Here is a 26,636-nt window from a genome sequence, read left to right as displayed (position 1 = left end):
GAACAAGGTAATTGAAACTTCATGCTGTGTTGTGTCATGTTTCTCTGGTAATCTGATTTCTGGCTTTGAAACAAATACAAATGTAGTACGTAATATTTTTCTCCAAATTATAACTTATAGGACTCTTATACTAGCTTTAGCCTTATAACTATTTATATCGCGATAAGGATTCTACAATTTCAACTCTATTGAAACTTCTGTGACAAATTTTGTTTTTACAAAAAACAACGGGCTAAAGAACTTGATGATACATACCAAAAACAGCGTTCAGGGTAAGCGCCCCAAGTCTATACGATTATACTCCGTTTGACTACAAAAGGAGAAAAGCACAAAAAACTTTCAAATGCCTGTGTTTCATTAGATGAACTATGAATCCATGCTGATCAAGTATTCAGGTCTCTACAAGGTATTTGTCTCCTTTCATTGCAGAAGTATGCAGGTCTCTGGCACCTACAGTACTTTTTGAACATCTGAGTGGCTCTTTGGAAACATTTTCACTTGCTTTGATCCCAAATAGCGCAATTCCATTAGGAAAATGTAGAAGACAACTACTTCCTTATTTTACGAGCAAGAAAACGATTCCGAGCTGCCTCTATTATACTCTCACGATCATCATCCATTTAGGAGGCGGACTTCGAACTTGGCTTTGTTGTTACTGTTGTTGTCAGATCCCATCTTGAAATACTGTTAATACAGCTACTATCAGCACCATCTAACTTTTTGAACATCTGAGTGGCTCTTTGGAAACATTTTCACTTGCTTTGATCCCAAATAGCGCAATTCCATTAGGAAAATGTAGAAGACAACTACTTCCTTATTTTACGAGCAAGAAAACGATTCCGAGCTGCCTCTATTATACTCTCACGATCATCAGGAGCCTTCCCAACTGCAGGCTTCTTAGGCATGTCTGTGGTTTCACCGCCAATAGTTGCTTCAGGAATACTGGCCCCACCACTGCTTCATGCAAACAAGAGCCCAGCCGTAAGAATTTGGACATGTACTCAACAATGATTAGATAAGCGTTCTTGCCTTCAATGCATAAAAATTCAAGGTTACCAAAATTACCTGAGCTTGTTAATATCCAATTTTTCAAGCTTCTTTAAGATGGGCATGACCCATGACATCTCCATTACACATACATTGCGCAAGAATGGACGAGATGTAGCAATAAGCTCGTGGTACACGACGTAATTGGGTAGCATTCCTTCTTCATCTGTTTTGAGCACTGACAAAGGATGGACCTGAACTAGAAACAATCCGATATCAGTGCATGCTCAGCCAAATATTCTTTCTGGAGATTAAAGATGAATTTCAACATTCCCCCGGCGCTACCTGAGCAAGCTGTGGTTTGAAACCTAGTGTTCGATAGCCATTATGACGAATCATACGTTCAGCAAGCTGGCCAGCATAACCTACGCACAAAGATCTCCTCAAGTTCTTGTACTCTTTTTGGGTTTCTTTCCATCTCTGATTTGTTTGTACATCCAATGACCCTGGTATAATGATTCAATTAAAATAAAATAATATAAAAAGTTTACGAGAATTGCACATTATCGACCACTGAAGGATATATGTTAAATGAGTAACTATCTATCCAGCTTTCCCCTCCTTGGAAACATCTGAAACAGGAGAAACATACAAAGGGTTGAAGAGAAAGAAAGAGAGCTCCCCAAACCTTGTTTACCATCAAACCAGTGCAATTTTTGGTGAAGGGACTTTCTAGAGTCCAAGGGTTCCTAGTGAGGATTGGGTTTTGATTGAAAAGGTTTAGGAGGAATCGGGTTGAGTCATGACAGAAAATCACAGCATGATTGGCAGCAATAGAAAAAAAATACACTTGGCAAGTGAAAGGCACTATCTGCATATAGAGTTTGGAAAAGAAGAGGACAATCTCTGATACCTCTAACAACGATACATGTCAGCATCAGGGTACTTGATTGGAATAGTAAGCTCTTACAGAAACACAGACAGACTTTTACCTTTTGCTGTTTTCTGCATAATTTGGCACAGTTGTTTCCTGACGTCTTTGGTAAACTTCATTCCTCTTACCTACAACAAAGTAGTTGAAGATGATGTTTCTCTACCATCACATGTATATAACAGTAATGCAAGACAATACAGTGTGAAGCATATCAAATACAAAGCAAAGAGAAAAAAGATTTACAAGGTATAGATTCTGGTCTCAACAGGGGAGAGAGACAGATAAACCACATCAGTATATGCATTATGCATTAACAATAATGAATTGAAAAAAGAGAAAATGACATTAAAATTATACGAATCGATGCAATCATAATTGCAATTCGAAAGTTCCACGATTTTTCCAAACAAACAAGACCATTTAACTATAAATGTTTACAAGGGTCTTCTAGTGGACTAAAATAGAAGTTCTAATCCAGCCTGAATCAAATTCGTAATCCTTGTATAGCACTCAAGTTAAAACATTTAAGCGCTACGCGCCCTCCTGCCACCAGCCTTCTGCCTATGGCTTTTCAGAACACTGTATTTATTATTTAATAGTTTGAGCACACATACTATAATATGTGCAAAATCTACCAATTTAATGTCTTTCAATTGAAAGTTGATGATTATTTTAGTGCCAAATTAGTTGAGGTTATTTCCTAATTAACAATGACGGTTAACTTCATTTAAAACTAGCCTTCCAGCCTGAGCTCATTCCAAACAATAGGGTCGAACCACAGAAATGAGCATCAAAGCATGAGACCAATTCCAAGAACTGAAATCCAATCACAAAGAGCCATTGCAGCACTAGAAACTTAAAAAAGATTCTAGAATAAATCACTCCGAGTCCAAATTAGAGTCCTGCTATTATTAGAATAGTTTACAATGTAGATGTCCCGCTTCTTCTTTATAAAGTTGGCTTATCCATGTGAGGGGGACAATGCAGGTTGCATTCAGTAAATCAATCCAATTATCGAACTTATTAAAACCTTACATAGTCTATGATAGTCTACATTTCATGAAAAATACTTCAATGAATTTTCATTTGAACCCAACGAAGTAAAAATAGCTTTTACTTCCACTTCCACACAAGAATCTACTCATGTTCTCAAGGCTATCTATCTCGCTTTTAGTATAAAATGAAACCAGAAAATTGGCAACTCAAACAAAAATTCAGAACAGTGAAGTATAATTATGCACCCAGAAGAAAAATTACCAAAAAGTAGGAACAGATCCATCAGCATCACTTCCAAAAACACATGCCTAGAGTGAAAGTCAATAATAAGGTCTGACGAAGTCCTTATTATTATTTGCTCACCCCAGTAAGCCTAGCAGATTACTTTCTTTCTTTTTTTTATGGTAAGAGTCGATGTTATTTATGAGATTCATTCATGTTATTAAGTAATGAACCTATGTAGCAACATGGATAGCAGATTACTACAGTAGAAGTTAACATAAACTTTTGAATAGTCTGCCACCAAATTTGCTGTAATGAAATTAGGTCATCTTAGGCTTGTCCATCAAACAAATTCCAAAAGGGTACCTGCAACTCATGATCTATGCACCAACGTGGGTCGTAATTGGCAACATCCCACTTTTCATATATTTGAAGCAACTGGATGTGATCCCCCAAGCCAGAACCATCTGGTAAGTCTAAAGCAGCATGTTTTCTCTTCTTTTCAGTACCCTTACTGCAAATAAAGATAACGATATTAGGTACATATTATTCAGGATATCAAAGCACTGGAAGGAAACAGAGCTGTCCAGTAATTGTATATGCTCTGATAGAATCCACTAAATTATTCACACATTTAAAGATAATCAATTTTCACTTCAACCAGAAGAGATATCATGTTAATATAGGGTCCAAATTCATGATTAATTAGTCAAATGGTCTCTTGGTATCCAGCCACATTGGACTGTTGGAGACCAAAGACTAGTTCAGCAAGGTGCAAGGCTGAGGATTCAATTGGAGTCAATCACGTAAACCTCAAGAGAGCAGAGAGAGGAAGGGAAAGGATTCCTACAAATGGAAGAATGAAAATTCTGACGATCTAAATGAAGGCAATTGGTTATCCCTCCTAAGAGCATTTGCAATGCAGGTGATAGAGGGGGGTTTGTGAAAACTATCACCTAGTTGGGTCCAAAAGTGCTGTGCAATGCAGGGTGATAAACTCGGTGATAGTTTTCCCCAGTTCAAAACAAGGTGAAACCTTCCACCGAGTTTTTCACTGACTTGTTAACTTCGGACGGGATGTTGGATTCCGTCTCGTGTGTTTTTTTTAAAAATGGGTTTTTTTTTCGGACAGGATGTTAGATTCCGTCTCGCATGATTTTTCGACTTTTTTTCGGTTTTTTTAAAATTTCAAACGGGATGTTTCATTCCGTCCGGAGTGTTTTTTCAATTTTTACGTCCAGACGGAATCCAACATCCCATCCGAGATATTTTTTATCACCTTTGCATTGGACAGCTTCACCTTGTTTTTCACTGGGTTAGTGAAAAGAGGGTGAATAAGTGATGAGGTGGCGGTGATAGAGGGGGGGAAAATTATCACCTGCATTGCAAATGCTCTAAGTGTGTTAAATAATTCAACAAGTTTCAATAAGCCACCATCCTGTGTTGCATGGGTACGGGATGAGTGTCTAGTTTGGACACGGGTACGACGATTTGGACATGGCGAGATTTGAGAATTAGGGTACTGTTTTGCTTGTGTCCGGGTGTCCGTGTCCGCACGACACGGGTACGCGATACAGAGGAAATTAGGGTGTACCCATGCAACAGAGCCACCATCACTAACTAACCCATAGACCAAGGTCCCACGTAATAGTTTGTGAAGTGGAACTTGTTAAACTAGCAGAAAGGTACATCCACTGTACAATATTAGTGTATATTTCATGAATGTAGTGAAAGATTGAATGCTATTTATTGGCACTGCTAAATCATGATAGTAACAATGACGAATGCTAGCGTGACCATGCACTGCTCATGGGCATGGTTACACTCAGCTAAAAGACAACCATGGCCATGAGCTAGTGATTTATAACATGTTGTAACCAAAATTAAGCCAAAGGAGACCTACCTGATTGACTTGCTATGTGGCCCCAGTATATGCCACATCACAATTTTTCCATTTTTGCTGGAATAAGACTTTGGATATCTACATTAGGCCATTAGGACTTGTCTTCTTGTTCTACAGTCTTTCTGGACGTTTGGCCCATAGAGGAGTTGTGATCTGCTCGGTATTTGAATGGATTCCGAGACACCCATTCTTAAGAGTCTGGCTATTTTCCTAGCTAGGTAATAGCTTCACATTCTCATGCACTTAACAGATTCCGAGAGATAAGGCAATGCAGATACCCCTTCTTGCCTAATTAAGTCAAGTGCTGGACTTAATTTTTTTTTATAAAGCACACCACTCTGTTAACCCAAACAGAACGAGCCACGTATCGGGCTGTGTTTTCCACAGCAAGCACTAGGAGAGTCTTGTTACACTACATTCACGTCGCACTGCAAATCACAGTGCAACATGCATGCCATTTGCTGAACCACCAGACAAAAGGACACTTCCACATGCCGGCTTGAGTTTCAGAGTTGCATAACACAATGTAAAAGGTGCAAAATACCCCAAACGCCCCCATATGGTTAAACATTTCTAACAACTATTGTTGAATGAAGTGAAAAGTACCTCCCACATCCTCCTAGCAAAAGAACACCGGATGAAGATATGATCCACATCCTCTCCAATCCCTCCACAAAAAGAACATTTATTATTGATATCCTTTGCTTTAGCGATTGGCTTGTCTACGGTTTGAACCCTCCTTAGAAACGCCATCCAAATGAATAATGCCTCCTTGAAAGGAATAGAAGACATCCAAATCTTGCTATATGAAAAATCCGCTATAATCTAATGAGGTTTCAACACTCTTTTCGCATGTGGCTTATAAAATCTTTTCCTTGTGTCTCTTTTGAGTAAACATGGAAAAAAAATAGAATTTTAGCCCAATTTTGTTTAACAAAATCTGATCATTATAATCTACAACTAGTTCTCCATGCCATTTTGTGCGCTGATACTCTCAATGTCACAGAACCTTGACTATTTGCCATATTATGGATGAAATCATGAACCTGTGTTTTGGTAAGATCTCTCAGATGGTAAGCCAACAATTAAAGACAATGAGAATCATGGTACAAAATAAGTCATATAGTCTCATATATTATCCAACCTTGCAACTCAATCTAGAGAAATATATAGTTATACCTCCATAGCTCCATTGCCTCACCCACAAGTTATTCCTGAGAGAGGCCGAGGAAAGAAAGGTGAGGAAGTTGTGAGAAGTACTAGGGCTTGAAAAGTGAGTGGGAGGATAAGGTGGACAAGTAGACTGAGGTTTTAAACAAATATGCGGAAGAAGGTAAACTGGATTTTGAGTACTCAGACGACCACTATGAAGAGGAGGAGGACGGGGAGTTTCTTGGTTGAATGGTTGAGGTAGTGATGAGAAAAGGGACTGCAGGGTGGAATGGCCTTGGTACTGTCGAAGATAGTGCTGGCATGGTGGACGTTCATGAAGTGTTTGTGTTTTTCCTCTTTCCTTTTTATGCCTTTTCAGACATTATTTTCATACATTTTTTCACTTTCCTCTTTTTTCGTTGTAAGAGGGGCACCGGGTTATGGTCTAGCTTCTAGCTGATATCCCGAGTAGTGATGAGACTCAATATTATATCAATACATTGTGTTTTACTGAGAAAAAAAAAAGAATAAATCACATGTGACATGTATCAGCACCTGTTTGTCTCGCAAAATGTTATAATATAATCCACTATAGATCCCATTGGTTAAAACACAATTTTCAATTTTCAATTTCATCTTGAATTTCTAATACTTTCTCCTAACTTTGGTTTCTAAGTTCCCAAGTGAATTGACAGGGGCACGTGTATCCGCATGCGACAAAGGGGCAATGTTTGGGCCCCACCTTCAGTGTGCTCCCAGACTTGGGACTTAGGTTCAGATTTATTAATCTCATGTAATCTTAGTTTGGTTTAATGTTGGCACAGTTAGTTGAGTCCAGCTCCGGTCCAACACCTTAATGGTCGAGTGATGTAGTATAGGATAGGCGGGCGCCTATAGGCTATTCTTGTTTCGTGTCATTTTATTTTAGTAAGTTGTGGACCGTATGATCTACGCAAAAGGGTAGTTTGGTCCTTATTTGAGTTGTGCTTAGGGTTTAGGTCGCCTATATAAGGTGATAATAGGGTTTGTAAAAGAGGGCATTTTTGTTTATTAATATTCTTGATCAATTCTTGGTTAAAGATTGATTCTTTATAATCGATTCTTTGTTAAAGATCGATTTTATCATCGTTTCTCGGTTAGAGAACGATTCTTTGGATTGTTTGAGAGCTAACGCTTCGCTATTTTACATTATCGAGGAAGCTCAATAGGTTCGCAAAAAGGTGAGATGTTTATTCAAACTAACAAGGTGAAAGGGGCATAGTAGGATAATGGTTTCAATGGTAGAGAAAGGAAACCCTAATGGTTTCAATGCTTCAGGTAGTAATTTACTTTTGCAATTTGTTGCATACTATGCTTTTCACTAGTGCCAAGGTATAAAACATTGAGAGGTGCCAAAGGGCTTGATAGGTGTAGCACAGGTTATTGCTAGTTTGCTTCATGTAATCGTATACATGGGATGTCATACGGTATAATTAATAATCATAACCACAGAAAACCAAGTGTGCAACAGATTCACGATAACACTATCTAAAGTTGTAGAATAAGGAGTAACTACTGAAATATATTTGCACAAACTAGGACACAAACACATATATCAACATTATTTTATTCCATGTATTTCCAGCAAGCTCACGATAAACATCTATGGGATGCAATTGACTATTAATTTATTAAAACTTACAATAAAAGAAACAACGCAAGCAAATAATAACCAACCTTCGGCTAGGAAGTAGTGAAGTTTCTGCTGATAACATGGCTGCAACAGTCAATGCCTGTGACAGACAACCATACTCGTTTGCCTCAAGTAAGGTCCTTGAAAGTGAGGGTTCTAATGGAAGGTCTGTTCAATCCACAACAGACATCAAGGTTATAATGAACTAAAAACAACCAGAAATACATCTTAAAAAGTTACATACAGCTATTGCAGCTAAAACCATTCTCAGTTTAAATTATCACAATGTAATCTAAATGTACACTTTCACAATCATCTCAGAAGGTAAATTACGTTGAGCACCAGAACAGAAAAAATAAAAACAAAAATAAAAACAAAAATTTAAATTTAAATTTAAAAAAAAAAAAAAAAAATACCAAAGAAGCAATGCTTTCACAAGTAAAATATAGCACCATTGTACTGTTCTTGTTCCTCTTGAACATTGTTGCTTAAAAAAGAGTTTGGAAAATCATTAGACAAAAGGCGTAAGATCCAATATTAATTTACTGCAACTTGATGTGTACTGGGACAATATTAAAAAAAAAAAAAAAAAAAAAAAAAAGTTAGTTATTCCGGTTGGTCCTTGATCACTCAATCCCATGCATATCTGCATCTGTCATGGCTAAAGCAAACGTGAAATATTTTTTGGTCTTACCCATATGGTTGGAGAAAAACAAGAGGCTTTTTGGGGACAGATCTTAATCCTTGGAGGAGACTATTACTCCCATTATACTGATCAAGGAGCTGGTACATCATTGGGAGATGACATGGGGGGATTGGAGAGAAAGTTCATTTGCGAGCATCGTTTTCAGATGGGAGTATGGGACGAATGGGACTCCTTGGGATCTTACAAAGAGGATATGTGAATTTTGTCTTTGTTTTAGTATTTCCTTTGACCTTTATCTTTTATCTCCCCTGTTATATGTATGATAACTCATCTTACAAATCAGAGGCAAATCCACGTGATCCCCGTTGTATACTACCATAGTTTCCATGTTCTCTCTTTCCCCATTCTTTTGACTTTTAGGCTTCCAACAATATCCCCATCAAACATATGGAATTACTAGTGGGATTTACAAAGAGTGTAAGAGACCATCAGTGGACCAGTGAAACCATCTCGTGAGTAAGGGTACTTATGCAATAAATTTTGGTTTTTCTGTATTTTGCGCTAAATTCTGAAAGTTAGTCTTCTACTCTACATTTCCTAAACACACTCAAGTACCCAATTGACCATTATAATTGAAGAAGTAAAAAAGTTACTTTGCATGTCAATGATCAGTCTCTTTATTTATTATTTAGTTTTAATTTTTTTTGTTGATCAATACAAATTTACTTATCATTTAAAATTAAAATAGACCGAGATAGCCTACAATACAAAAGAAAAGTAGTAAAACCAAGCAGCTAAAGACCAATCACATGTCCAGACCTAGCAATTGGTCCCATCTAAACACAAATTGCTGAAAACGACAATTTATAAACTCCATAAACACCTTAGACCACTGATTTAAGAGGGATTTGATAGACATGATGGTCTCCTCCATAGCAGCTACGCTTCCTTCAAAATGTCTTCTATTCCACTTAAGCCATATACCCCACATAATCGCAAAAGGTAGAAGACTCCACAGCCGATTACTAGACGAAGTAAAAGGTCCAGTATTAGTGTCAAATTGCCAATTTCTCGATAAACTCTAACTTGTGAAGGGGGCAAATTCTTTGATTATCTAGAGGAGGCTTGGGAGAGAATATAAGTGGGACACACCTGGACATGGGGTGGAATAATCTCAACACTCCTCCTCAGTGAGCTGGAAATAAACACAAATGAGCACTTTTCTATTTTTTGTGCAATTACACCTAGCAAGATTTCAAACTCAGACCTCTTATAACTTGAGCTCTGATACCATGTCAAATTGGCACTTTCTTGTGGAGGGGGCAAATTCTTTGATTATCTAGAGGAGACCCGGGGAGAAAATATAGACAGGGCACACCTATACATGGGGTGGAAGAATCTCAACAATTATATTATTTATCACGTTATGACGGTTATGTAGAGAAAATTTAGGCATTGTGGAGTAATGCTATCCAGCTATTATCATACGATGTTGCAAACATGTACTAACATCTTGTGAAAAGTAGACATTTACATTTCAGTTTCCTGAGTACATATATAGAGGTGTTCTGGCATTTTGTATGACCTAAGCACATCCCACCCTAAGATATATATATACCTACACGTTCAACAATCAACAAAAAAATCAAAGAAAATAGATATCACAATAATAATAAAAGGGAACTTGATATGGGTCTCATACCAGCCATTGCTCTTCCAACAAGTGTAATTGATCCATTTTCATCAATTGCATCAATTAGATATAACTGCCTTAAAGCATCTTCTAATGATTCTCCTACAGGACAAAATAAGGATCCATTGGTAATTTTGACATATGATTACCCAATTGATTACATGAATTGAATTCTACCGTTTACAAAATGTTATTCTTACGTGAAGGTGCATCGAGAAAATCGAATGTTAAAATATCAATATCAGGAACGTCTAGCGACTTCAAATAAAGAACACTTCCCGCAAGAGAAGAACGCTGTATTTCTTGGACTGTCACCTCGGGCAATTCCTCACGGTAAACAATTGAGGGGTATAGCCTGTAGCACTTTCCAGGGCATGTTCTACCAGCTCGTCCTGCACGCTGATCAGCTTGCACTCTACATTTAGAGAAGGCATTAAGGTTGCAGCATTATACTTAACGGAACTGGAACTTAAACTATTTTTCTATTCACTTCATAATTTGTAGAAAAAGTGAAAAACAAAATCATAAATTCAAACAGAAAATATTTTTTCTTTTTGGCGAACTTGCAACTGAAAACTTCCACAGAAGAACAGTTTTATGTTTTGTGTGTATGTGTACATCAAAATCAACATCATAATCACCACTTCAGATCACTGACTACAGTGTAGGATGTAAGGTACTTGTCATTACACCATACTTCTCGTCTTTATGCGAGAGTAAATCCAAATGAAACATACTGCAAACTGTAAACAAGCACCAACCTTGATGAAAAACTATTAAAGTACCAATGATCATCTTAAACGAGAACTAGAAAGAGATAAAGTAAACCCATCAAGAAAAATAACATAAATTTATAAACAAAAACGAAGTACAGAGGAAGAAAAGTTGTATTACTTATTTTTACTGATAAGAATGATGTGTACAATTGGGAGAACACACAGTAGAAGTTGCCTACCTGCTAATCTGAACAATGTCGAGGGAGTACATGCCTGTTGCTGGGTTGTACTGTCTTTGTTTCACATAACCAGAATCAATAACATACCTGATATAAGTTCGAATATCAAATTAGAAAAGCAATTGTCACTATTTTGAAAAGATGCATTCTTTAACAAATTTCGGGGAAACAAAATACATAATGAGCCAAGGATAGCAAACACTAAAGAGTCTTTTAGAACAAAATTTTTGTTTTTAGCTATGTAATATGGGCACGCCATATTTCAAAAAAAATCCGTGTCGGATACGTATTCATGTGTCTGTGTCGGACACATATTGTATGTGATATACCTCAATCTTTGATATTTCGCCGTGTCAGACACTTCATATCAGTGTCGGATACAGACACACCTATCCGTGTCAATGTAACTCAGGTTTTTAGAAAGTTATATAGTTTATCAATCACGATTTACCATTGACAAGAAGATCAGCTATTTCATACAGTACATTACTCTACTTTCCATGGATTCATTTAGAATGATTTATACAAGCGCTGCTCATTTCTAACTGTGGAAGAAACTCTGTCGCCTTGGTCTATCCCAACAAAAAGGTCAAGGCATCTTGATTGCCAAAGAGCATGGAAAAATCATCAGTAGCAAGGTTGAAGGAAAGAAGGCTTCATTGGGTGCCAGCTTTAAATAAGGTCTCAGGGAGACAGGGAAAGAGAAAGTTACATGAATGAATGCACAAGTCGTTGAAAGCTCTTATCTTGGCAGAATCGCCTCATATTGCCTCTTGAAAATGGGAGAGGTACCAGTGATCGTTTTTGCTACATTTACAGCTACTTAGTAGGTTGTTATGCAACTTAATATATTTTCGCTATAAGGCCCTCTCTCTGTTTTGGTAGATTAACAACTAGCTTATAGCTTGCTATGTAACTTAATATATTTTCTCAGATTTTTTAATTGAGATTTTTACTTCATTCAATTTCCTTATTGGTCACTTCTATCATGATATTTTGCATAATTGGCACTGAATATGGACAATTTTATCTTATGAATATGTTGATCAAAATAAGGATGTGTTTCATGCATTTATTTAATTGTACGTAACACACAATCAATAAGTTACAAGTTTCAAATAATCGAAGATGACCAATTCATTGCACTTATTGGAGAATAAGCACTACCAAATGGCCCCTATTTCTAACCAAATATAAATGAATTTTTTTTGCCCATCACCAATTCTTCCGAATTTTAATTGGATAATCTACAATATGAGATATGATGTTGCCTTAGTAGGATTCAATGAACTATGGACTGTGATGGACAAATTTTTATAGCCAGCCCTGTAATGCAAATTTCCCATTCACCACAATCCAGTTCTAGACACTCAGCCTTTTGAGACTCAACTCTGACTCAATTTCCTGAATCAGGTTGGACCCATCTTGGTTCAAATTTAACCCATAAAAAGTTGAAAACCATATGAAAACTCACTTAGGGTGACGTAATGGGGAAAAAATGGAAAAGAAAATAAAGTGTGTCAGACTGTCAGTCCTCATTGCTGGTTAGAAAGATGGGTCCAATTGCTGGTTAGAAAATTGAGTCAAAGTCGAGTCTCAAAAGCTTGAGTCCCGGGAAGGGGTCCCGTTTTACAAACCCAATAATGTAGAATAAGGCATTAATAACATAACTACGTGTTATGAGTTATGACGCGTGAAAATAACTATAAGACTAAAACAATTGACTTTTCTAAGCAATAGACACGTAAAGCAGAAGTTGAATTGTGAACTTGTAAAAGGTTTGAGGTAGCCTTACACAACACCATCAACCGTTAAAGAAGTTTCAGCAATATTTGTAGCAACAATAAACCTCCTACAATTTTGAGGGGCTGGGTGGAAGACGCGTACCTGCAAAATGGGATACCCTGTTAAATATTTAATCATTTAATCCTCAACCATAGAACTTTAGCAAGCTGGCCTTTCTTGTCATCAGGACATTATATTGAATTCAATCAATTCTGTCTTCATTTAAGCTTCTTATCACTAAAAACGAAAAATCGATTTGGAGGGAAATCCGTGCTTTGAAATTTTCACAGCCTCAGGAAACTATTCCTGCACATAGAAAACTAGTAAACCTATTTGAATGTATGACGTATATGTGTTTAAACTTAAATTAGTCTGACGTGAGAATGACAACAATGTTACTAAGGATACAAAAGCACACATAATTACATATGGAGGGAAAGGCTCACACATTCCAACTACAGAATAAGTCCTCTCGTTAATCATGTGTCATGTTGAAACAAAAGTACATTATACAATTTAAACAAGTGGCGTTTAATTAGCACATGGGTAGCCAGATCACTATATCAAAACAGAGAGAACGGACGCAACGTCTCCCTCTCTTGCATGCACAACTCATCTAACTTCAAAAAGCACAAATAAAATGAGTTAACATTTGTAAAAGAGTTGCATGCTCTCTCATTAGAAAATTCTATTAATAAAGCAGGAGCGCATACACGAGTCTTTCAAAAACAAACTCAATAGATTGTAGTGAACATCGTGTAAAACCAACTCAATCAAACTTCCAAATATCAGCTACGAGCCCATATTTTTTTTGTAACAACCCGAATTTTAAACAATGTAAATCATATTAATTCAATTGGAATTGATTATTATTGAGTTCATGTTGGAAAATTTGATTTTCTTAATTTCAAATATTGATATTCTAATTGTTGTTCATTTTATGAAGTGGTCTGTTGGTTTGTGTTGTAGAGTCTTTGTGGGTCCGTAAAAATCTGTTTTAGCTTGAAAAAAGTCTTAAAGAGTGGCCATACTACCATGAATCGTTTTGACCCCATACCCATCGGTTTATAAGTTAAATGGGCTAAACCTTACTATAAAAAACACATGCAAATTTGCACAATACAATTCACTTTGACATAAAAAAAAAAAAACACTAAAGAAATTAGAACTTGCATGTAAAGAACATGAAAGAAAGAAGAGGAATTAGAAAAGGAAAACAAGAACTAGAAATTCCAAGGTAAATAGGTGTATAAACACATTATTCTTTTTGTTTTTTTATTTTGAATGTGAATACATATAGGCTTAATCACTAAAAATGCAAAGTACATTACAATATTTTACATATGATGTAACGTACTTCGAATTTATTCTAAAAATGAATGAACTTTCAATTTTTTAAAATTAGTGTAACATGTCTAATTTCCGTCAAATAAAATTTTAAATTGGTGTTACCATTATAATCACCTCCCGTGCACGTGACTTCTTGAGGGACAAAAGTGATTTTGTAGTGACAAACACTTAGTTGGACCAAGAAGTTGACTTGGACTCGACATAATTCATCTTCTTCAAAGTTACACAAAATGACACAACCACCATCTACCTCACTTTACCACACCACCTACCTCACTTCACCACCATTAGCACCATCGCCACCACCACCTACTTCATTTTCATCTTCACTTCTTATCTCACCAGCACCACCACTTGGTCTCAAGAATAAATAAACTAATCTGGATCAACAAGTTGCATACACCTTACAAAAAAGTACCTCATGTCAAAAACTAAATAATTATTGGACCTGCATCTTCAATGAAATTTGTAGTAACTCACACCTATTTGATACCTTCATATCAAACTCAAGTTTACATTCAGCGGTACATCACAGTTAGGGCTTGTGACCAATGAAATTTTGAAGCTCCATTGGCAAATAGCAACAAAGAGAATTGAATTGTTGGGTTGGCATTGTTTTTTTTTTTCTAATAACCAACCCTTGCCCTTAGAGCATTCCTAATCACAGTCACTATGGAGGGAAATTGACAATTTTCACCGTTTTTTGGGAAAAAACCCTTGCCCAATGCAAGGGTGACAAAGTCGCTCAGTTGTGACTAAGTGAAACGAGAGTAGCAGTTGCTACTGAGAAAGTAGCTGAGTTGTGAACTTCGGACGGGATGTTTTATTCCGTCTCGTGTGTGTGTTTTTTTTTAATTTTTTCGGTTTTTTTTTCCGGACGGAATGTTTCATTCCGTCTCACGATTTTTTCGAATTTTTTCGGTTTTTTTTTTAAACTTAAGAGGGGATGTTTCATTCCGTCTGACGCATTTTTTCGATTTTTACATTCAAACGGAATCAAACATTCCGTCCGAGATTCAAACTCATCTTTGCATTGGACAGCCTCACCTTGCTTTTCACCAAAACGGTAGGAAACAAGGGAAATTGAGCCTACGTGGAGGTGAAAAACTATCGCTTGCATTGGGAATGCTCTTATAGTAATATCATAATATCATATTCGTAATGCCTTATGTCGTCAATATTGCAATTATTGGACAAAAACTAAACATGTCACATTAATTGTAAAAGATTGAAAGCTCATTCATTTGTAAAATGAATTCAAAGTACATTACATCATATGTAAAATACCATAAAATACGTTGCATTTTTTGGTAATTAAGCCTATATATGTATATGGCTGATTTAAAGCAAATTGTTACCTTTTATTTTGTTCTCAATGCGAGTTTATAATGTAAGCACAATGATTGTTGTTTGATTTGTCGCATACACTAATAAAATCAATAGATCTCATTTTCCACAAATAGTAGTTTCAAATTTATGTTTCTCATTGTTTTACTTGTTTTTTTATTTTTTTATTTTTTTCCTTTTTTTTTTAGAGGTTTAAGGCAGACAGACACACACTGGTTACGTTGAAGGACCCTAGCCCGAAAGCTCATCAAGAAATCAAGCCAACAAAAGAAAACCACTTTAAATAGAATCAAATCCGCCCATATCTTTTTGTAAAGAAAGTCACGAATTATCTCTTCGTCTTCTAGGTTGTGCAAAATATACTCTTTAGCCAACACATGATAGAACGACCGCACCGAGAACCCCTTTTTGTTGTCCCACAAGCAATTCCTTCTATCCACCTCGCCAAACTTTTCCCCCTCCTTGTAAATACTAGCCAAAAATGATTCATAGGATTCAAATTCCCAATCATTTAAATCTTTTCTTAAAGTCACATTCCACTCAACTTTTTGTTCCCTTTGTTCCATATAATCCGACACCAATATCTTCCCAAAATGAAATAGATTCTCCGGTGCCAGGTGTATAGGTGATACCTTTGACAAACTTGTTTTATCCATCCACAATGCCCCTCCAAAATAGAATGGAAACTTAATAATAAATGAGAACACGCGATTTGATATACGTTATATGTATGTTGGGGTGGTAAACGTATCACTCAAAATCTTTAGTACTACCACACGAAATATGGAAATATGATGTGTAAAAAGGTCACCCTAGTGAGGAAATAAGGTAATCACCTTGTAGGTTGGTGTTAGTGAAAGTGGGTATTCCTTAAATGTATTAGTATAACCATGTTTTGTATATTGTATTATAATTTCTAATAATGAGTTTATCTGAATGTAAGGGGGTAGCACCAATTATTTTTATGCTGGGGATGATGCCCTACCCTTATATACCTCTGATTAAAGATAAAGTATATATATATTACTAATCAATGGCAATTATAATTGTGAGGCTACTTTGATGAAACTACATGTTGTCAAAACTGAATTACTTCGTCTTCCATGCCGAAATGGTTATTTATGGAACTGTTGTATTTATTTATGGTTGGTTTAATATTATAATATTTGATGTTTTGTCCTACTCATACTAGCAAATCCAACTTGCTAACCCATGTTTGCTTTTGTTTTGCAACGGGAGTGCATAGTTGTTAGAGGAGAGATGCAGATTGGAGGAGATGACAGAGTTGAATTTGCTGGAGCCTGAGTAATCACTCAAAAAAATCCAACTCAGACAATGCCTCAAGTCCACATCGATTAACCAACTATACTCTCACGTTTAAAAGCAAAAGCAAACATGGGTCAGCAAATTGAATTTGTTGGAACGAGTATGACAAACCACAAAATCTTACTACATTAGACCAACCAAAGTTAAATATGATATATTCTTAAAAACCATTTCGGCTTGGAAGACAAAGTAGTTCCGTTTCTCCAAAATGATGTGTAGTTTCTTCCAAGCAGTCTCACAACTCTAATTGCTACTAACAAGTAAAATCTATATTTCACCTTTTTAATCTGAGGTACATATGGGTAGGACAACATCTCTGATTGGTTCTACGCTCCTACAAAACAAACAGAGTAGTGAAATTGTATCTATGTTAATGGAGAAGAAGTTTGGATAGAAGGAGGATACGGCCTTATTAGATTTGGCCTTGTATCACTTTGGCCCTAGTAGCCACTCGAGAGATATCCTCCTAGAACTCTAGCAAGAGTTAAGACATCACTACTAACACATTCACATATAGCAAAAGCATACCCATCGCGCATAAATAAACACAATATTAGACATTATAATTCAGTACAAAAAACATAACTCGTACATTAAGGAATACCCGCCTACACTAACACCAAACCCCATGATTACCTTAATTCCTCTCCATAATGGCCTTCCACATGATTAGGTGTGAGTGACACTAAAAATTGGAGAATAGGGATCATCAAAATGAGCCATAGTTCTGTCAAAGAGTCCGACTCCTCTAAAATAAGGGCTAGGTTCTCTCTCCAAATTATATCCTAGTCAAACCGTAGGTTTGTAACAAATATTTATCTCTTGTAAGTGTAATTGTGAAATATAAGGTTAGAAACAAATTGCATCGCCTAGCAAAAATTTACTACTTGGGCATTATTTCAATGTACATCAGCCAAGTGTTCTCATTTATTGATATAATTCCACATAAATAATCACGTTCTCAAATTGTAAATATTTATTATTAATTGCACCATAAAATAATCATTTATAAACATACAATAAAACCACCATGCGTAAAGACACGCTAATAATATAAATATATAAATTCCATTTTCATATGACTTTTATTTCATTGATGATGCATAATCAAACGATGATACTTCTGAAATGAAAAACAAATCCAACAAAAATCATTGGTTAGACTTGTACAATTAACTGTACTTAATAAATTCAAATCTTTTCAAATAGAGATGCATGTAAGTAAATATTTATGTAGATGTAGGTGTAATTTAGAGGACTCAAATACCTAATATCAACACCTCTAAATATCTGATTAGGTCTTGGAGTATTAGACTCCCACTTCTGTTTTCTAAACCTTTTAGCCTTAGTGAAATGCCCTGTGGGTGGCCAGCATATCATGCTTGCACGTGTAAAACCCTCCCCTCCTGCAATCTTTGCCGACTCATCTACTTATAATCCGGAAAAAAAAATCTATATATATGTGGGTAAGTATGAGAGACAGTCGGGATTTTAGTGTCAAAATAGTTGTTTTGGGTATTTGACGTGGTGGCCTTTATTTCTTTTGGATGAACCTTCTTTGATTGTTCCACACTTATAGCATTATTATCTTATCTAAAATAGTTGACAAATTTATGGGCCCCACATATGCGATGTCGTGTCACATGGCACATTCACGCCCTCTCTAATGAAACAGAATTATACAACTTTTTAATTGTTCAAAAATAAAGAAATTGATTCAATGTATACTACATAATTAGAGGAAACTACCCTAAAATATCATGATTTTATGGCTTCAAACAAATCGTATATATATCATGCCATTAGAAAAACTTCATAAAATTATATAAGAATTGAAATTCTAGTTCTAGTTTTTAATTTCTAATTCCTTTTCTTTCTCTCATTTTCTTTCCATGCAAGTTCTGATTTCTTTAGTGGGGCTAAAGTTTCATTTCTATAAAAATGAATCTTACGGTGTAAATTCACAGGTGGTTTCTATACCAAGGTTTCAACCCATTTAACTTATGCTATGGGTCACATATGGGTCCAGATGGTCGATACCTATCACTATGGGCACTATGTAATACTACAGTATTTTTAAGCCCAAACAAATTCTTACAAACCCACAAAAACTCCAACAACACAACCAAATAAACCACTTCATAAAATTAGCAATAAAAATAATATCAAAATTTTCAAATTAAGACAGTAAATTTTTCCAAAATATTGAACTCAGTAGTGATCACTTTCAATTGAAATAAGGATAGAGCCACATTGTAAACAAATCCAAGAAAAATTGTGGACTTAAAAATTGAATTAAGGGCTAAAATTTTTGACGATATGATCTCCCCACCATAAAGAACATGCTCACAAAAATTCAGCTCATTCAAAGAAGTCTAAGCTTGGAGCATGCTCACAAAAATTTTGAACCGTTAGATGAAAAGTTAAAAAATGAACACTAATTTTTACATGGTTAGACATATCCAAATATGATGATTGTTTGTGACAATGATCTTCACGGTGGGGAGATCATCTCCACCAAAAACCATACCTTAATTCATTTGTATGTTGAAAATGTTGGCACAATGTGCGCATAAAGAATGTGGCTCTATCCCTCCCCTTGAAATAATCTAATTGACATTGTTTAGAAATTCGGGTTATTACACTTTTCAATTTGTAAGGGTCTTATGTTTTTAGAACATTTATTAATTTTCTCCATGTATTGTTACATGTTAAGCAAGTCTGATCATGCATGCCAAAAATACAGATTACACCCAGCTACACCTTTACTTAAAATCAGCAAAGAATTTGGAACCTGATTTAAGTGTAATGGAAGTTAGTTGAATTCTTTTGAAATTTGAAAGTGGAAACATTTACTTGCACTTTGTCAGTATAAAATGTATTGCTATAAATTTGGAGAGAAATGACTTGCCTGCATTTCAGGTGGTAAAGAACCATGAAGTGGAAGAATAATAGCATCCATACATGACCCTTCTGCCAGACTTTGGACTTTCTCCTCCAACTTAGATACCATTTTCTCTATATCATCCTGCAAGATTTGGCCCATAAAAACTGTTACAGAAAAAGGTAAATTAACTCCTTCAATTTAAGATTTCAATATGAAGATGTACGGTTTCTAAAAGTTACATGTAAGATACACATCATCAAGAAATTTTTTTCTGATAATAATTGTAAAGAAATTATAGTAGTAATATCTTGAGAAGTCATTCAGTCTTGATGGTTAACATAGCATTTATATTCTTATTACTTTAAGGCTATTGAGTAAACATTTGAGTTTTGAAATTCATGTATGGAGGATAAGTACCCACCGACCTTAGTATAGGTTATGGGAACCCACCAAACTATAAGTAACTCAACTTCACAAATTTTGAAAAGTAGTAACTAGTAGTTAGGCTTGATTGAAACTATAAACTGAAATAGATTAAAGAGTTCAATATAAAGTCCAACTCTTAGGCCGCCCAATGGTTTTGAGGATTTCATCCTCAAATCCTCAAATAATAGTGTACAAGGATGAGGGAAACCAATTTGACGTCCAATGGTAGAGAAATAAACTGAGCCACTTGATTATAAAAGCAAATAAAAAATGCCAAAAAAGTAAGAGAGAACTTTTCTACGCCACTCCAATTGGCTTCGTTTGAAAATTCAAAAAATTAAAAGCCTAGAGGTAAGAGAATACTTTTCTACGCCGCTTCAATTGGCACAGTTGAGTAAACCAGCTTTTTTTCCACGCCACTTCAACTGACGTGGTTTTGTTTTTACTACTCTTCAAACCTTCAAATCACTTCTCATAAATGAGAAGTGATATGAGGATGAGGATGATGAAATAGAGGTTTGGTGAACTATTGGAGACCAATATATGAAGAATTTAAGGGTTTAGGGAATCATTGAACTCAGCCATATAAAAAGGTTTCAAACTCTTAGAGCAGAATCCTAACTAACGATCCATAAGATAACCCAGCCTTCTTTCTTGCTTTGCACATAATCACTTAAACGGCTTTTATGTTTCTTCTTTCCAATTAGAATTTAACAGGTTGGAGGTTTGTGAGATGGAGACTGAAATTGTGAAATGGAGCATACAAAGGAAATTTTGTTCCTGTTTTAAACAGGAAGGAACAGGTCCATCATAGCATAATCATTCCATCGGTAAAATTCAGTGCAACCATCAGGGGAATGCCATTCCAGACTTCCAGATTATTCACAGATTTTTACAGATTGAGGCCGGTTAAATTTCAAGGATGAAAGTACTCTAAATGAGGGAAAAATAATACCTCACCTCACATTTTTCTACAATGTTCCAATGCGAAGATTTATTTATTTTTTATTTACATAAAATAAACACTTGACTTGGACCTTGGGCTTGTGTTTTGACCCAGCGTCAGATTTTAACTTACTTCTGCGAGTGGCTCGTCCATGGATGGATGTTTGGTCATTGGGTTGACCTGATGGGTGAGCTCTACATTACTAGGATAAACTTGGATATGTAGATCTAAATAAAGTCCCTTATTTTTGTATCAAAACCTAATTATAGAGAGATCAGATAGGTTAAGGGTGAGACTCAAATTGAGTGACGCTTAGGTGTCTCCCTCTCTTTTTCATTGCTAAAACCAAAGCAAGTAAACCTGCGAATCTACTCCCTCGCTTCCTTATGTAAAGTTACGCATCCCATAGTTCATTTGATATTTATGAATTTTAATGTTTTCCAATAAGAGCACTATATGTGGCAATGATTACCTGTCTATGAGTTATTCACATCCATAAGTGGCACGAGAGATTATTCTACTAATTTGATTCCTTTTCTTGACTTAGGTGATATCACGTCATACGCAGACCACAGCCTTTTATGGGCACAATGTAGAATATGATTTTGAAAATTCGTAGGTTTATATCTATTACTACGGTTTAAAAAAAGTACAATTATTGATGCTTGATGTGAGATGATAACAAATCAATACATATGTCATAGTGCCGTTTTGGTATATGAGAATATGAGATGATAACTACGCAAATATTTGATGTATCATAACTATGGTACGGGTTATAAGTTATAACAATCACCATGACATGTTGATGCTTCTTTAAAAGGTTAGTGCTCTCTAGTTTGTATAGGGTTTTAGTCCCACACCGAGTAGAAATCTATCTTAGACACCTCATTTTAGAAAAAAATTATAGCATTAAGGTAATCCCCATCCCAAAAACTTTTGTAAGGCCTGGAGACGAAGTTACCATTTTTCCTGCCAAAAGCTAGTTGCTCTACATATACTGATACAATTCTAAAGTATATTGCTGCTTAGTGTGTTTGAGCCCACATGGTAAGAATGGTTGAAGGCATTCTAAACTTTACAAGTAACCTAGAGGAGATTTTAAAAAAAAATCTCTTTTTTTTTTTTTTTTTTTTACTTGGTAAAAGTTAAATTGTATTAATCAAAGAAAACGTAGGTCGAGATAACCTACCATTACAACAAAAATATAAAAACAACCCAAAAATAAACCAACAACCCTCCTCAAGACTCTCTATACATAATATCTTCCCATCTAGCTACAAATTGTTCAAAATGAATGTTTCTTAGGTCCACAAAATTTTTACTCCAATAACAAAGGAGCCCTTTGATATCTAGTACGACTTTCTGGATCACCATAGCTTTGCCCCAAAAATACGTCTATTCCGTTCCAACCAAATACCCCACATAATTGCAAAAGATAGCATGTTCCATATTCTTTGCCCTCTCGATGAAAAGGGCCCTGTGTACCACTGAATAAGGAGATCCACCACTCGACTAGGACTGACCCAAACCATACTAGACTCCCAATAAAAGCAAGACCAAATTGTCCAGGAAAAAGGACAATGCAAAAGCACATGATTAACCGATTCCTCAACTATCGAGCATAAAGGACAAAAATCTAGAGTTTGACCCCTAAAATTTTTATTCTTGAGATTGTCAACAGTAAGAATACGCTCTAAAGTTGTAGACCAAATGAAGAAAGCAATTCTCGTAAGGACTTTGGAACCCCAAATTCTTGAACCTGGAAAATGGGGAATGGAAACAACCCCATTATTTTGGGGATACCAAGAACGAAGAACAAGATAGAACGACTTGGTAGAGTAGATCCCTTTCTTGTTGAGGCACCAAGCCATCGAATCAGAGTCCCGTTGGTTGAGATTTACCTCTCCAAGCCAAGCCATAAGAGAGGCTAACTCATCGATAACCCAATCATTGAAAGCCCTACGAAAACTAAGGTTCCAAGAAATGTCTCCATCAGATCTAACCATGCATTCGCTAATTGCGTGCCCTTTATGCTCAGACATGTTGAACAAAGTATTAAACACCTCTTTTAAAGGTCTATCTCCCAGACATGTGTCTTCCCAAAACAATATTTTATCTCCTGAACCAAAACTATACCTAATACCTCTTTTAAACATGGGCAACACTTTCATAATACCCCTCCAAACGCCACACCCATAAGGAATGCAAACGGGACCACTCTCCCAACCAAAATGAGCTTCACCAAACCTAAGCACAATAACTCTTCTTCATAGGCTATTCCTCTCTATACCAAACCTCCAAGGCCACTTCCCTAAAAGCGCTAAATTGAAAGTATGTATACTCCGAACACCCAAGTCCCCTGAGTAAAACAAATTTTTGTGCATGTGATAGATTAGGAATTAGAATCAACTAAAGGACCTACACAATATCAACTACGCGATAGTTCATAAAATTGAGCTATGAAACCAAACAAAAATAAGTTCCCCCACAACCTAAACTAGGCCCATGGACAATTCTCCATATTCTGACATAAATAGCAAGTATTTACACTGAAATCTCAAACTAATCAGAATAAGAAAATAGTCTTGGAATAAAAAAAGAGATCTTTGGGTGTTAGAGTAGTTTACCTGTCCTGTCATGAAAATCAAAACATCTCCTTCCGGTTCTCGAGTGTGAATATCTATTGAGCAATGAAGAAAACAAAATCCGCATATTAATGCATATTATCCATTGAAAATAGCAATAAGATATAAAATCGTAAAATCAATGAACCTCATCTACGCACAACAGTAGAGTATGTATTTACCCTCTACATGACAAAAACTTAAGGAATACATAATATACGATGCTACTATATAGGGTGGAGGAATGCTCACATTTCATGTAACTACATAAATGAAGTGCAAATCAATATATACTACTCTGTATATAATTATATAGAGAAAAATTGAACCAAAACTTAAACCATAAATATATAGATAAATTTGTGAAAATAAAAGTTATTTTTTTCACACTAAAAAAGTATTTATACTAAACATGATGAGAGTAAGATTTCTTTTGGATAAAATAGAAAGTTTATTTACAACTGAAGAATCCACAGTGCATCAAAGATCATTAGACAAGAAATTTAAAAGGGGGCAAAATAGCATATGCATGAGCCTAAGACATCAGAAATAGAACTAGGTTGGCACCCCTTACGCCACACTCATCCCTCGCCAGCCACCATAACCGACGTAGACAAGTGAACTAGAGTGTCACTCGAGATACAACCAGCCACAAAAGCACTAATACAGAAAATTGTACATGGCAAGGACCCAGCATGAAGGCCGTCCAATTGGTCATAAGGTCATCAAACCCTGTGCCATTTCTACTTTTGGCAAGAAAAAGGACCAATAGTAGGGATATGCTTTGGTCTCAGTCATGACTCTCAACTAATAGAGGCACGGTCCGAAAATCTCTTGCTATTCCTTTTCTTTACATGCCACAAATAAACCTCCGTAAGGAAGGAGTCTCCGGAGAAACATAACAAATCTGCTAGAAGCATAGAAGTGATTCCGAGGAAACAAACTTTGAACAGCATATGGCGAAGGGCTCAAAAGAACCTCCTAGACCTTTTGAATAAATGGAAAAGAAACATACAAACAGAAGATAGACCACTTTCTTTGTGAATTGTCAGCTTCCAAGCCACACTCCAGAAGAGGAGCCAGACCCATAATATTTTACATGAACGCTGAAGGTTTGATATTAGAGATAATCCATCTGTGAATAAATTAATCTGAAAAGAATCCAAGCTGAGGGGGTATGCCAAGCTTTCCCTTTTTATTTTCTTTCTTATTTTCCCTTCTTTTTGCAAAGTGATAGGCGGAAGCAACACTCAGACTGAACACCAATTGAAATTATATAAACTCTATAACACCAGCAGAGAAAATTGGGAAGAACCTAAAAGCGACAACTTTTACCCTCAAAACGTATTCATTGACAATTAAATAATTTGATTACAAGTCCTTTTATTTTTAGACTCTAGATTTCTTGTCTAACAAGAATCCTAGACAAAATATGAATATAGACTCCTACTAAACTAATTTACTTGGATAACATTAATTGTTACCTCATACAACAACAACAACAACAAACAGACAAACAAAAAGGATTCATTTGGAAAGGGATTAAAGTTTTAACTATACCAAGAGCTGTTTTCAAAGAAGACTCGAGATAGCTTGTTGGACGCTCACTGCTATAAAATATTTCTACAGGGAACAACTTCCCAGGAATATTCAGCACCGGACAATTGGAGAAGAATCTTGATACCTTCCCACCATCAAGAGTTGCAGAAGTAACCAGCACCTTCAAATTAATGTCGCGAATCTTAACCAACCTTTTCATCAATCCCAGTAGTATGTCACTGACAAGAAGAATACAAGAAATCAGTTGAACTTCATAAGAAGAGTACAAAAAGCAGAAATAAAATGGAAAACACGTCGGGCACTATTATTACCAAAGAAAACCACATAGATATTAAAAATGATATGAAGCCAAAAAAATCATACGTGTTTAAACTTCTCTCGTGAGCTTCGTCAAGTATAACGACTGAATACTGATTCAACTCTGGGTCAGTAAGACTTTCACGTAGGAGAACTCCATCCGTAAGGTATCTACATATTAAAAAATAAATAAATAAATAACCCATCACCTCATTTACTAAAAACAATGCAACATATAGTAAAATATTGACAGTATACATACTTAATGCAAGTTCTTTCTGATGTCCTGTCCTCAAAACGAATAGCGTAACCCACTTCCGCACCAAGTTGAACTCCAAGCTCTTGTGCTACCCGTCTACGTAACATAAAAATAAATATTTCCACATTTGTCCCTATTAAATAAACTAATATTATATATTTATCGACAAGTGAGTGGAAATAAAAAAAAAGGTTACCTAGCTACGGAGACAGCAGCGACACGACGAGGCTGAGTGACAGCAATGATACGACGACGATTGTTTTGACAAGTGTAACCTTTACGATGCAAGATTTGAGAGAGTTGTGTACTCTTTCCTGAACCGGTTTCACCGATGACTACAACTACTGAGTTTTGTTCTATTGTTTCTATGATCTTCTCTTCGAATTGTAGAATTGGTAGAACTACTTTCGCCTCCATTTATTGATTCACAATAAAAATGGAGGGAGAATTATTTTTCGTGGTTTGGGGTTTGGTTTATATAGGGTTTTTTTTTTGGCTAAATCTACCCTGCGCGAGAGATGTACTGAAACTAATGGTGCGCGCGTTTTCTAGCCACACATTTGCGAGGGTAGAACCGGGTGAACAAGTCAATGCAACAAAAAAGTCACATAAACTACTATTCCGGGTCAACAAGTTAATCCAACCAAAAAGTAACAAAAAGTACAT

General features: G+C 35.9%; 1 protein-coding gene across 1 annotated transcript; it reads right to left on the bottom strand.

The window, feature by feature from the left end:
* Positions 1-169: 169 nt before the first annotated feature.
* Positions 170-26,475, bottom strand: LOC147493634 (RNA helicase family protein). Its single transcript, XM_086564193.1, has 16 exons — positions 26,167-26,475; positions 25,974-26,066; positions 25,778-25,882; positions 25,415-25,632; positions 23,858-23,910; positions 19,880-19,996; positions 12,956-13,047; positions 11,161-11,247; positions 10,406-10,620; positions 10,215-10,307; positions 7,911-8,034; positions 3,506-3,653; positions 1,980-2,049; positions 1,333-1,493; positions 1,066-1,241; positions 170-954 (listed from the first exon to the last, which is right to left on the bottom strand). Exons 1-16 carry the CDS (start codon positions 26,385-26,387, stop codon positions 807-809), a joined length of 2,121 nt encoding a protein of 706 aa, XP_086420319.1. The 5' UTR covers positions 26,388-26,475; the 3' UTR covers positions 170-806.
* Positions 26,476-26,636: the final 161 nt, after the last annotated feature.

This window comes from Coptis chinensis, chromosome 6 (genome assembly GCF_015680905.1).
Source record: "Coptis chinensis isolate HL-2020 chromosome 6, ASM1568090v1, whole genome shotgun sequence".
Classification (NCBI taxonomy): domain Eukaryota; kingdom Viridiplantae; phylum Streptophyta; class Magnoliopsida; order Ranunculales; family Ranunculaceae; genus Coptis; species Coptis chinensis.
Note: the sequence above shows the minus strand (reverse complement) of the source record. Positions and strands in the feature narration are given on the sequence as shown.